At 41.3% G+C, this 18,181-nt stretch overlaps 1 protein-coding gene across 3 annotated transcripts in view; it reads right to left on the minus strand.

Annotated features, from left to right (window-relative positions):
* Nucleotides 1-15,982, minus strand: part of NEDD1 (NEDD1 gamma-tubulin ring complex targeting factor) — a 59,640-nt gene extending 43,658 nt beyond the window's left edge. The window contains exons 1-5 of one of the 3 annotated variants that reach the window (XM_048835509.2): nt 15,899-15,982; nt 13,653-13,804; nt 11,062-11,153; nt 8,932-9,048; nt 6,578-6,718 (exon numbers count right to left, since the gene is read on the minus strand). In XM_048835509.2, coding sequence (XP_048691466.1) covers nt 6,578-6,718; nt 8,932-9,048; nt 11,062-11,153; nt 13,653-13,788 — 486 coding nt within the window. In that variant the 5' untranslated portion in view covers nt 13,789-13,804; nt 15,899-15,982. Of the gene's footprint in view, nt 1-6,577; nt 6,719-8,931; nt 9,049-11,061; nt 11,154-13,652; nt 13,805-15,653; nt 15,780-15,898 lie in introns of those variants that run through there. The other 2 variants (XM_075124271.1, XM_075124270.1) reach the window with 2 other exon arrangements.
* Between the last annotated feature and the right edge of the window lie 2,199 nt (nt 15,983-18,181).

Genomic DNA, 18,181 nt, shown 5'->3' on the forward strand with positions numbered 1-18,181 from the left:
GAACTCCCCCAGGTCAGGGACATCCAGCTCCTCCAGCTGCCAGAAGAGAGCGAGCTCCACCAGCCCTGGGACCACAGGGAAAGGGGGCAGAGCCAGCTCCTCTGGCCCTGGGGTGGGGGACAGAGCTAGCCCCTCCGGCCCGGGGGGCACAGAAAGTACCCCTCCAAAAGCAGGCAAATTTTTATTCCGGTGCACGCCCCTGCATGGGAGATTTTTAGTTTCAAGCATGGGCAAAGCAGTGTATTTTCCCCTAATCATTCTCTGAAACAGCTGAACAATTATATCTGAAACTTTCGAAAAGTATTCAGCCTGTGGCAGACACCCAACATGGAAAATTTCACCCTAACAATTACAGTCTGGCTAAGTTATAAGCCACTGAAGACAGGGTCTTAATCATGACGCAATCTGAATTAAGGTGTTATAGCCTGCACCACATATGATGCATCCTAGCTATCAACACTTTACTTATAATTCCTAACACGACAAAGATTAAATTCAACATCATATCTTAGAATGAGAAAGGGCCAACAAAAGTAACACTAGAAACCCCTTACATTTAAAGTTTTGGCATTCCATTATAGCTTTATTACAAGAAAAGTCTTTCAGATATTGAACAGTCTGCAGAGCTGTTGTGAGGACTCTCTGGAGCGATGACATACAATTAGAATTTAAGAATCTTATCAAAACAGGCATGGCTTCAGAAAGACTGGAGCTTGTTTTTCATTTTAAATAAATTGGAAACTATACAGGCAATTGGATTTAGTGTAACGGAAAACAGGAATTGACATACTGGATCAGAGCTGCAGATCATCTAGTCCGGTGTCCTGTCTCCAACAGTGATCAGCACCCAATTCTTCTGAGGAAGGTTCAAGACACCCCACAGCAGACAGATGTGGAATAACCTGACCCGCTTTTTAAACTCACCTCCTAATCTCCAATAACTGAAATTAGCCTAAACCAGAGGTTCTCAATCTGTTTACCATTGTGGGCCATATATGCAGTGCTCTCTGTATTACATGGGCCGCATTCACACAATATATGTACAACCTGTATGGCTCTGAGGATGGCACATGGGCTGCATCTGCGTGCTGATTGGGCTGCAAATGGCCTGTGGGTTGAGAACCACTAGCCTAAACCCTCTGAAGGATTAGATCTTCTCTCCCTAATACTCTTCATTTATCATTAATTATTATAACTTTTGATATTTTTGCTATCCATATAAAACACTCAATCCTTTTTAGAATTGTGCTAAGTTTTTATCTGCAACATTTCTGTGGCAATGAGTTTCACGTTAATTTTAGTTATATATTGTGTGAAAAAAAAATGGTTCTCTCTTTTAATGGTTTTAAATTTGTTTCATTGAACATCCCTTGTTCTTGTGTTATGAGACAAGGAAGAATCGATACTCCCAACCTACCTCTCTCTATACCAGTTGTTATTTTATATGCCTTTATCATATCCCCTCTTATTCATTTCCTTTCTAAGATACAGAATTTCAATTTTTTCAGTCTCTCTTCAAAAGAGAGTTTTTCCATACCTGTGATCATTTGTAACCCCTTGACAGAACCCTTACTAATTCTACAATCTCATTTTTAAAATAGGGTGCCCAAAACTGCACATAGTATTCCAGGTGAGGCTGCACCACTGATTTATATAACATTCTCCATCCCATCCCTTATACATTCTAGCATCTTGCTTTTTTTTTTTTTTTTTGGAGGGTGCAGAGGTACATTCAGCTGAGGTCCTTCAGTGAGCTGTCTACAGTGATATCCAGGTCCCCTTCCGCAGTTGATACAGTTAATACAGAGTCAGGTAAGTTATGTGAATAGTTTCATTTTTCTCTCCAGTGTGCATTACTTTGTATTTATCAACAATGAACTTCACTTGCCATCATCTACCTTAGGGCTTGGCAAGTTCTACTGCCAAGACTTTAAAAAACTATTGCCCCATTCAGCCCTGATAGTAAAGCTTCTTTAATATAGCAGACAAAAACATAAGATCCAATGGCTGGAGGTTGAAGATAGACAAATTCAATCTAGAAATAAGGCACAAATTTGTTAATAGTGAGGGTAATTAGAGTTCAGCTAAGGATGTAATGGATTCTCCATCACTTGAAGACTTTAAACAGCTTTCTAAATGACATACTTGAGCTCAACAAAAAGTTATGTGCTTCCATGCAGAAATAATCTGGTGAAATTCTGTGGACTTTTTTTTAATACAAGAGGTGACACTAGTCCTAATGGTTCCATCTAGCCTTGAAATCTATGAAGACACTTAATGTTAGGCACATGGTTATTATTAATAAGTCAAGTTAGGCAAATGTTGAAATAACTCGCTGAACTGGGGCCAGAGTGCCCAGTTATGCTTCTGAATAAGAGGCTAAATGATTTCTAGAGTGCTGAGCACCCAGCAGTTCCCCTTTGGAAAAAACATTTCTGCAGTTAGGATGCACAGAAGAGGGCCAAGCCCCAAGACTGAACCCCTAAAAAAAAAAAAAGTGAAGTATGAAGTAAATTGTGGTATCCAGGTGGATGCAACTCCCACTGACTTTAGGGAGCTCTGTACATGGAGGGCTTGCAGAAACGTATTACTAGTGCAAGGCACTAGATTGATAGAAATAGAAAATAAAGTCCTCTATGGAGCCACAAAAAAACCCAGTGCACTACAGGCTGTCACCGCGCAGGCTTCCCTACACCATTATGCCCCAGCTCTGATTGAAACAGAGGGTCTTTGTCGAAGAAAGGGTCATTCAAGCCCAAGCACATTTTATCTCTGGACTCTTTGGCCAAGGCAGCCAACAGGAAACGTGTGTGTTAGAAAAATGTTGGCTCATAACCCACTGCCAAAACCACAACAAAAAACACCCTAACCATAACTCAAGAGTTTAGCATACAAATTAAAAACCAAAACCTCACCTCTTAGTAATTAGCCAACCTTGGAAGAAAACTTACCAAAGGGGGGAAAAAAATACAAATAATATAGTTACAGAATTAAATAGGGGAGAAAAAATACCCCAAAGCCAAAACTATTCTAGCCTTATTTATTAGCCTTATGCAGTTACACAATATCAGTGAATAAACTAATTTCTTCCATATCCCAATGGACAGCCTCAGAAAGGGGACAAATAAGGTAGATAAAGTTAGTGGCTGTGGAGCTCATGATTATCGTTTCAGTATATGAAAAGAATAGAAGCCATCACATACCTTCAGAGATCACCAGCTGCTCAAACAGCTAAACTAACCCAGTTGCTAGGCATTCAAGATTTGAACAAATGTTTTCTTTTGAAACAGACTTCAATACATTCTCACACAGCAAACAGATAAAATCTAGTAGTGTTAATAAAATCTAAAACAGCAGTTGAAGACTCTAGGAGTAGATGGTCTACATACAGCTTAGTGCAAGAACATACAACCCAGTACAAGAACTTAATTCTATTAATGCACGTAGATGTGAATTTACAGTCACAATTAACAGGACAATTCTTAGGTGAAATGCACATTTTTCATATCACTGAAAGCATTATGACCATGGGCTACGCTACTAAATATAGAGCCTATATAATTTCAGAAATTAACTGGTCAAGAGATTACATTCCATTTTGCTGAATCAGGCAAAGACAAGTCACTTTTATAAAGTTAGTCCGGCCTCAGCTTCACAACAAAGATGCTTAACTCTCTGCAGTTCTTTCCCCTTAATAAGGGTCACCCCTCCTTAGCTAAGCCAAAGGACCTGTGCCAGAATCAAGAGGCACAATACACTGTTTACCCTGGAAAGTTCACCCTTCAAGAATTTGTAGTCCAAGTGTCTAATTATGTGAGTAGGCACTGTCTTTTTAAGCTCGGTAAGAGCACTATATGTATGTTTAAATAATAATATAACTGTATAATTCTGCAATTCTCTACAAGTTCCAATGAAAATCCAAACCAAAAATAAAACTAGTAGGTATATAGGAGCAAAAAGATTTTAAAAGATGCACTATATGCAGATAAACTGAAAATCTAAATAGCTACCATGTTACATAATTCCCAAACAATTCCATTTTGACACAAAAACACAGCAATCAAGTACCCATCACAGTACCTCATTAGAAAATATTATAGGCCCCTTACTGAGAAAGAGTACTAGCTATATGTATGCAAGTACCTTCATGTAGCACCAACAATATCTTTAGCCATCTTCCAGTCTAGTTGTCAGAGCTCTTGATTTCATCTCTATCAAGAAAATGGCTATTCACTGTATTATTGCTAATCATCCTCAAGCATTGGAAAAACAATCTGATCTCTCTTCAGTGAAAAGTTAAAATATACCTGAATAAATAGCAGCTACAATAAAGGCTTATCAATTTGGCACCTACTGAAAACACCACTTTAAACAGTGTAACCCAGCTGAAAGTTTTCCAGCTGCTTGTCACTGGTTCTCAAATCCACATTTCCTGTTGTTTTCACTGTTATGGTCTTAATGACTACACACTGTCCATAAATAACTTCCAAAAATAATCCCCAAGATGAGCTATCTATACAGCCCAAGTATGACAAATTTACTAGCTCTATAGCTGAATTGCTTTTTTAAAAAGCAAACTGAGTATTAAGGACAATTCTGCATGAATATAAATGGTAGATGATAACGATGCATTGAAGACTCCACAACACTAGAAACTGAACTTTTTTTAAAAAAATGATTTTATGTAGTTTCCTTCACCCCAATGTTTATAAAACACTACCTTTTTCCCCCGTGAAAAATCGTATTAGATCTTCATTAAGTGATGCATGTTCAGTGTTAGACATGAGGACTGCTTCCAGCTCTATGCCAGCACAAAAGGGAGGTGAAAGACCAGCTGCAACAGCTGAAAGCAGCCGAGCCACCACTTCACTGGTGCTACGGAGACACTGGGAATCAGCAAATGCCATGAGTAGGGCAGCGTGGCAGAAGTGCCAATTTTGTCCATCCCCCAGGCCAGTGGTTTTCAAACTTTTTTTCTCGCAACCCAATTGAAGAAAATTGTTAATGCTCATGATCCAACAGAGTTAGGGATGAGGGGTTTGGGAGGGACTCAGGGCCGGGGTAGAGGGTTAGGGTGCGGGGGTGAGGGCTACGGGGTGGGGCTGGGAATGAGTGCTCTAGGGTGTGAGCAGGGGCTCTGGCCTGAGGCCGGGGATTAGGGGTTTGGGGTGCAGGAAGGGTCTCCAGGTTTGGAAGGGGGCTCACGGCTGGGGCAGGAGATTGGGGCACGGGGTTACCTCAGGTGACTCCCAGTCAGCGGGTCAGCAGGGGTGCTAAGCCGGGCTTCCTGCCTGTCCTGGCACTGCAGACCACGCTGTGCCCCAGAAGTGGCCAGGAGCAGGTCCGGCTTCTAGGTGGAAGCGTGCAAGCAGCTCTGCGTGGCTCTCACCCGCAGGTACAGACACCTCCCCCCCAGCTCCCAGCCAATGGGAGTGTGGAGCTGGTGCTCGGGGCAGGGGCAGGGCGCAGAGTCCCATGGCCCCCTGCCTAGGAGCCAGACTTGCTGCTGGCCACTTCCGGGACACAGCAGAGTGTCAGAAAAGGTGGGAACTAACCTGCCTTAGATGGGCAGCACCGCCAACGGGACTTTTAACGGCCTGGTCGGTGGTGCTGACCAGAGCCAACACAACCCAGTGCCTTCCATTCCGCGACCCAGTACTGGGTCGCGACCCACAGTTTGAAAACCACTGCCGTAGTTAGTCTCTACCTTTATTCAGTGTAATCTCGCTACACCAAAGGCTACATTGCGGGTGGCGAAGAGTCATTCTGCTGATAATTTTTCACAGGAGAAACTTACATGAGGGGGATTTCCCGAAAGAAATCTCCCAGTTTTCCAATTTCTGTAAGCCTGCAGAAATGAGAGTCTACAGCTGGGTCCTTTAAGTGGTGCATAGGCCTTGCATTGGCTCTTTCCACAGGGATGAACTTCACCCTACGTGTATTCAGTCCTATCTACACACAAATAGAAACACATTTTATTTTTACTCCTTTTGAAGAGCTGTGCAGAACGAACAAAATTCTACTCGGACTGGAGTATCAGAATGTTCGCTAAATTCAAAATACAGAGTTATATTCTGCCCCATCTGGCTGATGTTTTTTCTACATTTCTTACAAATTGAGCAAATTTAATCTGGAGGTACTGAAGCCAATATGAATACCCATAACAACTTTTTACAAACAAACAAAACAAACCAAAGAAACAATCATTGAGTAGAAGTGTACTTCAAACTTGTCCAGTTTTGACTCTTCACATTCTACTGCCTTTCATTCCAAACTGGAATAGAACTGAAAGCCTCCATTCTTATCCCCATCAATATATTTATAAAATTTCCAGAAAGGAAATGGTAGGTTAGTAGTTTCATAATCTTAAAATATTACTCCTACTAAAGACTATGCTGATTAATACTAATAAGCAACAAGAGTTCTCAACACATTTTTAAATTCACATTTATGACTTAGAAACCTAAAATTTTACAGAACAAAACTTCACCATTTTACTGTAGTGTAAAATATTCAATAATCTAAGATTAAACTCCATACCCAAGGAAGTTACTACTTCACCATACATATACTGTACCTGACTGCTACCATGACCAAAGGGAGTGCTGGATAAATTGGTAGTAACATTATGCAGAATAATTTCACCACTCATAGATCCAGAAGCAATGTAGCCATCATTCCAATTAAATGTTACACAAGTTACTTCATCTTTATGATCCTGAAAGAGAAAGAAACAAACTAAAACTGAGTGCTGAAGAATATTCTAGTGGAAGACGAAACGTTTTTTCTGTGCTATTATAGAAATACTTCATCTTTGTTACAGAAGAGGCAAAACAAAAGCCTGAAGCTGACTTTTTACAGAATTATTTCAGGTTTAACTTGGGCATTCAAAAAGCATCACCCAAACAACTTGGATTTTCATGCTAGTGTAACAAAAACTGGGAACTTTGATTTACTCGACACCTGATTAGAATTTTCAGAAGGTTCTTTTATAAAACCCAACACGTTCTTCATTAAGGTATCAACAGTATGTTAATTATATAATGTAAAGACCTCTAGCACGCATAAATATCAAAGTAAAATCTTTCAGGGACAACTGCCAGTTTAACAAAGTTATATTAAGAGCAGTCTACTTTTATCAAATTTCCCCCTTCAGTAGCTTTAGTGTTATTGAACATATTTCCTCAACAGTTCTCTCTTTGGCAGTGAAGGCATCATCCTGTCTTTGTACATTAAACTAAAACATCCAGGTATCATATTCCCAGCCCAAAAAGTATAAGTTTGAAACCTGTATCCATTACCCGGAAAGAAAAACTTCTTACAATACTGCAGTTATAAAAGTCTGAAAGTCAGGAAAAATCATTTTTAGGTTTCACCTATAGCAGTACATTTTTAAAGGGCTTGGTGGATGGATGACTGGCACTGATATGGAATTAGAGTTAAGGATGCAGCAGAACCTTAACTATGATTTGAAAATCTGGCAAAACTTCCCTGATTGTCGTGGCTTTTCTTAATTAAAATCTTAATACCATGTGTCTTTAATTTTATAATTTAATTTATAATTTAATTTTATAGCTGATAATAAAAAGTTATTAATATTCCTACTCTGGGGAACTTCACCCCCACATCCAGAATTAAGATTACACCATAGATTGTAAAAAGAAAACTCACAAAAGCTTATGCTCAAATAAATTTGTTAATCTCTAAGGTGCCACAAGTATTCCTTTTCTTTTTGCAAATACAGACCAACACGGCTGCTACTCTGAAACCTATCATAGGTTGTGTCTTTTATTTCATCTTGGCTTCTCATTTGCAAGACCCAAGCCAAAGTTACTTCAAAAATTATGTTCACAGATTTAAGACATGCCTGCCCGGACAGACTTTATGATGCAAGCAGACTAGCTTGAAAGACTCAAAAGGTTTTCAAGAAAAGTGCGGACATTAGACTCTACAGATATTATAAAGCCCTTAGCAAGTGACTTCAGCAGTCAGCCATGCAGCCTTTTTCCTTGCCAACCTCTACTGCCTAGAAGCTCTAGCTGCAAACAAAAGTACAGATAAATAAAACAAATTTGGAGTTGGTAGAATGAGTTGTTTTTTGAGCAGTGGCTTATTTAATTGCACAAAATAAAAACTCATTTTCAAACAAATATTCATAATGACAAAACATCTTAGTTAATTAACCTGACTTTTTTTTTTTTTTTTTGGACAGTGGAGGGGGTAGGAAAAGGGAAACAAGTGTGGTAAAAAAACAAACAAACAAGTTACATCCTTAATTATGGAGTTCATATTACTGCAGATCCATAATAAATAAATGAGACTATCACAGGTTTTTTTGTATAATGGTTTCACTGTAGGATTGAGAATCCAAAATGGACTGGTAACGGGGGGGGAAGGAAAGCGGGGCACGAAATGACCTCTCTAACACGTACCTTTGCTCAATAAAGGTACCAATCCTGACAACACTTCTATACATGCATAAAGTTAAGCACATATCTGAAGTTATGTATGTCCTTTTGTATTTGCAGGATCAAGGCTGTAGTAGGGCAGGAATAATAATAGAAAGTGCAGTTTCTGAAATGATTTGTTTTTAGAACTTGGCTATTTGCCAGTTTCTTCCAATATGAAAATCGCACTTAAAACATTTTGAAATCACAAAGTTTGTTATTCTGACTTTGATCCTGCAGAGACTTACACGTGTGCTTAACTTTAGGCCCTATGAGTAACGTCCCTGATTTCAACAGAGCTGCTTATAGAGCATGAAATTAAGCATATGAGAGTCTACACAGGATCAGGGTGGTAAATAGTATCTTGTTTGCTAGCTCAAAACTAGAAAGTATACATTCAAGATGGTCAACAAAAGCTAGAAAATATGGGATCTACTTTTTTTTTTCCCTGTCAACTATCAGAGCCAAAAGAAAAAATAGTTACCTTAAGGCATCGATGTAGTCTTCTAGACTTTAAATCCCAGATATTAACAGTGTTATCAAGGCCTCCACTGACAATATGCATAGAACTGGAATTTAAGCTCACACATGTCTGTTTTGCCTGGTAAAGAAAATAGGCATAAGAAATGTTTATTATTGCAGTCAGTCAGTCCGTCCGTCCGCTTGCTCTCTCGCTCTACACCCCCCCACATATTATTTATAAATAAAATATCATGTAAATGCTCAAGAGCTTAATCTTCACTAACACAATCAGTCCCACTGACTTCAATGAAACTATTGGTGCACGCAACGATTACTTATATATGTGAGAATTAGTCAGACAGGACTCTAAGTATGTTACTTAAATATTAAACCCATCATATGGGCTCAAACCTCTCACTCCACTTTTTCCTCTTTCCTGTTTATGTTGCCACAACCTCAGTTTTCTTTATTTCAATAAGCATTTTCCCTATACAATATAGCTCCAGAAGTGAGGCCATACATTTCTAGTCTCACACAATAGCTACTGTGCACAAATGGGATAAGACTTTCAAAAACAAATTCCTTAAAAAGACACTGCAAAGCTGTCTAGGTCTCCAAGTTCATATTCTTTAAACATTACAGAGAATATTATAGTAGCAAGTCTTCCAATTCCACAAAGTGCTTCTTTTTTAAAATAATCACTGCAGCACTGAATTTGAAAAAAAACAAAACAAAACAAAAAAGCCACTCTCAATGACAGACCTACACTGAAGACAGAACTTTTTTTATTAATTATTTATTATTATTATTAAAGATTCACTTTGAAGTTCTTGGGTCTGGGAAAGTCCACAGGAGAGCAACAAAAAATGATTAAAGATAGAAAAATTGGATTTGTTTAGTCTGGAGAAGAGAAAACTGAGGGGGAATATGATAACAGTTTTCAAGTACGTAAAAGGCTGTTACAAGGACAAGGGGAAAAAATTGTTCTCTTTAACCTTTGAGGATAGCTTAATTTCAGCAAGGCCGGTTTCAGTTGGACATTTGGAAAAACTTCCCATCCAGGTAGTTAAACACTGGAATAAATTTCTTCGGGTCACTGTGGAATCTTCATCAGTGGTTTTTAAGAGCACCTGTCAGGGATTGTCTAGAGAGATAATACTTAGTCCTGCCTCGAGTACAGGGGACTGGACTAGAAGTCCTCGAGAGGTCCCTTCCAGTCCTATGATTATAAAAGCTACAGTAGTTCGGAACCCGATTATAACAAGTTAGCACTCCAACACAGTTTATTCAAGCAGCCATGTCAGAGTATTACTCTATAAGTGGGTCCCTCTCCCTGGCATAGTAAGTTTTATAATGTATATGGGATGGGATCGAACACTTGTTACAAAAATCGAGTGATTACACACACACTTAAAAGAGGCTATAGTTATGACAACCCAGCAAAAATTTAAGAACAAAGTTTAAGTCTCATTTTCTGCTCCTGCAGCTAGGTAGCATTTACTGACCTAATGTAACCCAACGATACATTGTGTTGTCCCATTGAACTCAAGTTAATAAAGTGGCAACAAGCTCAACACTATATATCGGGGTGGCCAACATGAGCCCGAGAAGGAGCCAGAATTTACCAATGTACATTGCCAAAGAGCCTCAGTAATATGTCAGCAGCCCCCCAGAAGCTTCCCCCACTTGCTCCCAGCTTCTCCCACCCACCGGCAGCCCCGCTGATCATCGTCCCCCCACACCTCCTTATCAGCTGTTTCATGGCTTGCGGGAGGCTCTGGGAGGGGAAGGGGGAGGAGTGAGGGCACACAGACTCAGAGGGGGGGGAAGGGGTGGAGTGGGGTCAGGGCCTGTAGCAGAGGGGAGGGGCTCAGCAGAGAGCATCCCCTGGCACACTGGAAAGTTGGCACCTGTAGCTCCAGCCCTGGAGTTGGTGCCTATACAAGGAGCTGCATATTGACTTCTGAAGAGCCACAGGTTGACCACCCCTGCTATATATATATTGCTCAATTTTCTGACACTTGGCATTGTGTGTCATAACCTTAACAGTACTTGATTATAAGTGGTATCTAATAAAGTTGTAAAAAAAGTGAGCAGAGCAGACATAATGCAAATACAAGACAGAAAAAACAAAGCCACAAGTTATACTTACCCCTTCAGCTAGTTCAAAAAGTGGAACAGCTTTACCCTTACAGCTTGAAACAACTATTTTATCACCAATGGTAGATGCAGTGACCAGAAAATTATCTGAATTGGGAGTTAAGGACCATAGAATATAGATCATAAAACTCTGTACAGCTGCTGGCAAGCAAGTGTAGGTACTACCCATCATTGTACCTGTTCAATAGATTGGCTTAAAAAGTACTATACCTTGAAATGACATAGTTGCTTTGAAACTCTGCTCTTTGAGGGGGGGAATAAAAAGATATGGAGTGAGGTTCCTTGCTCCTGATTCTCTTTTATGGAATTTCATTAAGCAGCTGTTATGTAAATAGTTTGCCTTTTCCTGAAGTAGATTCTCCTATATGATGCCACTGCCCCCCAACCCTAACAAAAAACCAAGGCAAATTTGGCGGGGTGCGTGTGTGGGGGGGAGTGGAGGGGGGGTATTTGGATTATTTTTGTTGGTTAAATCTCCACCCCGCTAGCCTGTCTACCCTGTCAATATTTCTCTCCCATCTATCCCCACAACATTTTCTCCCTCACTTCTTTTAGCCTCCATCTACCATTAAGCAAAATTCCAATCAATGTTTGTTACCGTTAGTAAGCTTATAAATCTAGAGAAAACAACACTTCATGCCAAAAAATCCAATTCAGTGTGCTGTTCCTAGAATATAGCACAGGTTACTATGGTTTAGTTTCCAGTGGTCTTCTAGATAAGGAAAACCATACAATACTTCTAATAAAAAGTTATTTTGTGTTTAGAATTATGAAAATGACTATTTTAGATATATGTTGCATACACGATAATAAGCAGAATCAGATTACAGTACAAGTATTGTGAAAGGGAGATTTATCATTATCCCACAGTTAATTTTAATATGAAATAAGCTTTACCTAAACCTTTTGAATGAAGAAAAAACTCAAAATAGAGCCCTTTTTGGAGCTTAACTAACACCAGAGCACATTAGCAACAGTTGCAGTTGTTATGACCACAATGCCAATAAGTCTTTTGTCACCCATAGTAGCTTATTAAGGACAAAATATAGTCTGGAGCAAATAAAGATGCAACTGGAGTTAAAGTTTATCTTCACTAGCTATAGCATAACAAAACTCTTTAACAGCTCGGGCATACAAAATAGTAAGAACAGCCTTTGACATAAAACAGATATATAAGATGGCATTCACCACTATGCTCTTCTCTCAGAGCATTTGCAGGGAAGATGATCGATGAGTAGAGGGATAAAATACACAGGATCAAGGTGGGTGGAAATGGGAGAAGTATAGCACTTTTCCCCCTCCACCCCACCCCAAGGAGTGCAGAGTGCCCCACTCCTCAAACTTGAAATAACCAGAGTAACTATCCCCTCTGAGACACGTGTCCCTCTTATAGTCATCTCCAGGGAAGTGAATATGAGGATTAGTATCTGAAGTAAACAAATACAAATCTAGTTAGCTGGATTTGTAACCCAAGAAAATTAAACCTCTCCTCTTAATTAAAGAAAATTAAACCTCTTCCATCTGAAAAAGTGCACACATATGGCATTAGGGATGTGGGAAGAAGGGGGACAAGTCATTCCCTAGTTCTGACACTGAGTTAACTCAACTTAAACTTGCACGCAGAAGTATGATTTTTATCATGTATTATTGTTACAAACACCATCTTAGATTAAGGGACTTAAATATTTTTTCCGGTTTGCTTTGTGTATTTGACAGCACTTGCACACAGGCACTTTCATGATTTCCCCCACAATTTTTCCTTTTTGCTTATATCTACCTTTCATACAGAAACAAAGGACAAAAATATTTTAAAAAAATTAGGAAAACCTTGTTGTAAAAATCCCATGAAGACTGGCAGAGGGATTCAGAGACAGGTGTAATAACTAAAATACTTTAATTTTGTTTTAAACCGTCTAGAATTCAAGTTGACTATATCCCTTCAGAGCTCTGGTTTAGTATTTGCACTATTTTAGTCAGTCTTTCCTCAATCTCCACTATTAAAATCCTCATCCACACCTTTGCCTCATCTCTCTCTCACACACACACACACACTTCAAACCTCAGGGGTTCAGGACCCAAAAGAGCCACAGTAGCGTGAATTCATTGTTTCATTTACTATAGTACTATATATTCATATTTAAACAGTATGACAGGGGAAATATTTTGTTTTTATTAAATATGTACTTTTATTCTCACAGCAAAATGATTGACCAAGTATTTTATCAACTACAATTGGTTAACATAATAAAAGCATCCTGATTGGTTAATAATTAAAATCACACTGTGTTTTAAAATCATGTGCTGCAAAGAGCCACAAGACACACATTAAAGACCCACTTGTGGCTCGCAGGCCTCAGTCTGAGTATCACTGATCTAAACAACTTATTTCCCTGTGTAATCTCATTTTATTCCTCAACTCTAAATAGTTTCTGCATCAGAGGACAAACTCTGCTTAAAACTAAAAAAGCAGTTCTTCAAATCAAGACTAAATGAAAACTGATATTTACATATACTTTAATCCAGAAGTTCAATAGAGTTTTGCAGAAATGCACAGATACAGTACCAAACTGACACAGTAAAGGATATTATTATTGCCCCAACATAGTGAGTTGACTGAATGCGAAGTATGTGGGTTGAACTGCTCCACCACTGTTATAGATGAGGAGTCCCAAATTTTAATATCATCTCCTGATGAAGCAAAACGGATGCTTTCCTGCATGGCTGCACCTATAGGCCTTTAAAAAAAAAAAAAGCATGGGGGAAAAAAAGTCAGCTCCAGTTCACCTTGTAAATTAAAGGGAAGGATTCCATCCACAGTTACTTACAAGATTTCCTTAATTAAAAAAATGACAAATTAAAGCATCAAGCTGACGTTATACAAACAGTCAAAAAGATGGAATTTGTAGCCTGTGATATTAAATCTGACTGGCTGATAACTCATAACTGTTCAGATTGAAGCACTACAGATGGTAAATTCCCCCACCCACCCTCTTTTAAATGCTTAATTCTTTGAGTTCATAACAGCTTCATTCTGAACCATGAGTATTTTCAGAGACCTGTTTTGAGAAACAGCAGATGGAGCTATTCAGGCTAAAATAAATGAATTGTTCCAGCAAGGATTGGAAGTTTAAACTGTAAGCACTCCAGTGCCTCCCCCATCCCAGATCATATAAAGAGATGGGGGAAAATCTGAAACTGTGGTTTTAGTAACACAGATCATTCAAAAGAGTTTGAAGTTTCTAATTTATTGTCACTACCAATGCTGTTTGGTTTTGTACTACATTCAACTTCCACAATAAAAACAGACTACTCAGTTTCACTTTTGTTTATAATCAGTTTTCTTTTCACCAATTTATGCACTAGCATTTTCTTTTTTGATTTTTATAGAAACATTTCCATATGATCTTTGGTTGTTGTGCCTAAACAAACTGATACTTTAACTTGATTCAAATTATTTTTAAAAAAATCCACACATGCAAAATATGGAAGGAAAAAAAAAAAGACAGACAGACATAAGACCAAGCCCCATGACACTTGTACTCATTTAAGGTTCCCTGGCACAGCAAACTGGCAATTGTTGTACTCTGCCTACTTAAACTTTTCCCTGTAGTTTTAACTGAATTTCATATCCTTTTCCCCTGATTAGCCTAAACTTGTGTGTGTGTGTGTGCGCGCGCATAATGAAGTGTTGCTGTGTATTGTTTAACTGCTGCTGGATTTCACCCAATATGGGTCTGCGCTTCATCATAAGAGAGGGAGAGTGGTGGTCTTTTTAATACTGGAAATTGTGTATATCTGTTAAGCGTGCAAACTGCTATTTGGTCTTTCTAAATGGAAGATGCTATGAAAGCAAGTTATTATTAGCCAATGGAGATCTCAAAGCTTTTTCCTGTAAATTAAACAATACTTCCACAATTTGATAACTAGCATGTGCTTTCCTTCAGTTATCCCTGCCATAGCAATAATCCCTCCTGAGTTTTACTGATTATATCAAATTCCTCTTCTAATTTCTACTAGAGATAGGCCCACCTGGAATACCAGAACCAAACTCTCACAATTGGAGGGTACGTCAGTGCTAAAGGGGCACAGCTAGGCTGCTGCGGCTGTAGCCCCATAGTGCTGTAGACTCTTCCTACATCACTGGGAGGGATTTCTCCCTCAGAGCAGTAGGGGCTAGATCGATGGGAGAATTCTTCCCTTGATCTAGCTGAGTCTGTCTACATCAGGGGTTAGGTCTGACATTTTTCACAGCCTCCGCGCCTTAAGTAGGTGGATATAATTTTTAGATCTAGATCAGGCCTAAATCTCAACCCAGTTGGCTCCAGCCTTTCACAAAGTTAGGCGGGTGAAGGCTGAACGGTGCCAGTTTTCCAAGTCTGCAAACTCCACCCGCCGTGACATTTAAGCGACGCCCTCGGCGTGCAGGTCTCGGCCCCCCACCCCACCGGGCCTGGGGCGGGTTTCCAGCACGCCGCGCGCCACCCTGGGACAGGGGGAGGCCGGATTTTCAGGGTTAAAAGAGGCTGCAGCCCCCGGCTGCCCCAGGAACTTCGCTCGTGCTCCCCCGCCCCCCGGGGCTTTCACCTGCCGGCGAACCGATGGCCACTGCGGACGGCAGAGGGGACTGACCGGGGGAGGCGGCCCGCCCGGCTCAGCGGGAGGGGGCCGCTGCCCAGGTAACAGGCACCTGGCCCGACAGCACTCAGACCCCGCCCCGCGGCCCTTTCCGATTGGCTGGGGCACCCCGGCTCAGAGTCCTCTACAGGGTCCGACTCACGGTTCCAGCCAATGAGCGTGGCTAACGGCAGCGGGCCCCGCGAGACACTTACCTGCAAGCGCCCGCCCACCGCTTCTCCCCAGGCGCCGGGCAGCGACAGCGGAATTTCCGCGCCTCTTGCAACTTAACAGCCCATCCCAACAGCCACCGCGAGCCCGCTCCCCCCGCCGACTCCGTCTACGGCGGCCCAGAGAGGGCAAAAGGGTTAGAGCGCGTTCGCGTTCCCTTACAGGTCCAGCAGCGGGGCGGCGCCTGGCGGGACGCAGTTGTGTCTGGGCTGCACGTGGCGGCCGGCTCCAGAGCAAGGGCAGGGAAGCGGGGGAGTGGCGTCCGCTGTGGGGGCTGCAGGCCGTGCCGCTCCTGGGGACAGAGAGGGAAGCGGCCCCTAACTCCCGCCTCTGCAGGGTTCCACGTGTGCAGACCCGGGCGGGCAGGGACAGGCACGTGTCACAGGTGTGCACCGACAGGCAGACGCGCACGGACAGGTGGACAGACGCGGGTGCAGGCAGACCCACAGACAGACGTAGGGGTGCAGACAGGCGTGCAGGGACAGGCACGTGTCACACGTGCAGACGTGCCCAGGCAGATGGATAGACCCGCGCACACAGACACGTGTGCAGGCAGACACGCACCTACACACACGCAGCTCGTCTGGTGTGCCTGCCGCTGCCCCCCTTCGGCCTGCAGATGCACGGTCCGGGCGGGGGCCGGGTAGCAGGGGCGCTAACGCTGGCCCTGCCCTGCCCTTGGCTGGATCCTGGCGGAGATGGCGCTGGAAGGGCCCAGGGTGGCGCAGGGAAGTGCTTATTGATCCTTTCAGCCATTAGCGCATACGTGTGTAATGGGGATGAGCTTAGCCCATGTTGCCAAAACATTGAGGAAATCTGGATCTAGATCCAAAAGGACTGGCCTGTATCATCATAATGGTCAAAGCCTAATCCTGTCTCCTGCATGTGCCAGTGCCCATTCATTATATGTGTGCACCACCTAGCACAGTGGTTCTCAAAGTTTTGTACTGGTGACCCCTTTCACATAGCAAGCCTCTGAGTGCGAGCCCCACCTTATAAATTAAAAACACTGTTTTATATATTTTACACCATTATAAATGCTGAAGGGAAAGTGGGGTTTGGGGTGGAGACTGATAACTTGCGACCCCCCATGTAATAACCTTGCAACCCCCCAACCCCCAGTTTGAGAACCCCTGACCCAGCACAATGGGGCTACTAATCATGACTGGCTTCTAGGTGCTACTGTAAATAAAACCAACCCCAACTTGGAGAAGGTTCAGTTCTTGTACTGAACTTTCCAGCTTGGAGCACCATTTAATTTATTTACAGGACTACAACATTCTACCCCGTCCCCCATTTCTTGGCATGTGTACCCTTACTGTGAATATGAATTGCTTACTCCAGCTTCTTTTCTGCTTCAAAAAACAAGATAAACATTGTATGGTCTGTTAAAGTGACAACTGTCAGTTCCTCACAGCCAGTGTTGGTGTTTCACATTGTCTTTGTTCTCTCGCTCTAAATGGTATATTCTTTAATAAAGACTATTACTAGAGGGCTATTAAACACAAAAGCAGCAAAACAAAATGATACAGTGCAGATTCCTTCAGCCCCTAGCTTCCTTGGTATTGGCCTTGCCTCCTAATGAGTCTTTCCCTTATAAATGATCTCAATGTTGCTAAGTATAAAATGCCCATGCCAACTCCATTGCTGATGAAATGTTAATTTGTCTGGTTCACTTTATTTGTCCTGGTCTATGTAAGTGAGCTAAGGTCAGGAAAAAACAAAATCATACAAAATGCCATTACTTTTCATTTTCCTGACAGCCTTTAGCATTGTGTCTTTATTCCTTACATTCATCATCATCACACAAGCATTGTTCATGTTTTATCTTCTGCACCAATAGCTCTTCCCAAGGGACTCCTGTAGCATTAGTCAGCATTAGTCAGTACTCTTTTTCTTCTTGTAGGCTTAAAGAGTCTGATTCTCCTCTCACATGTGTGTAAATTAGTACCTCCCTTAAAGTCAGCGGAGTTACACAGATGTAAAAGCAATGTGAAAGGAGAGTCAGGCTCATGATCTATGACAGAAATTTCTCCAAGTCTCCCTCCCACCAAAGAGTCAGTTTCTGCCTCATTTACAGGGATTCCAAAAAGCCCCAGGCAGTCCAATAATAAATCTCTCTACCTTTTTGTCTTAATGTGCTTCTCAACTGTCTTGTTTATCTTTGCTGTGCTCTTATCATTGTCTACTACACAGAATGCAAAGCCTTTATTTTCCTTAGCTATTGCCTCAGGCTTTTTTTATTTTAGCTTCTCACTCAGGGATTT

This window comes from Caretta caretta, chromosome 1, assembly GCF_965140235.1.
Source record: "Caretta caretta isolate rCarCar2 chromosome 1, rCarCar1.hap1, whole genome shotgun sequence".
In the NCBI taxonomy this organism is placed as follows: domain Eukaryota; kingdom Metazoa; phylum Chordata; order Testudines; family Cheloniidae; genus Caretta; species Caretta caretta.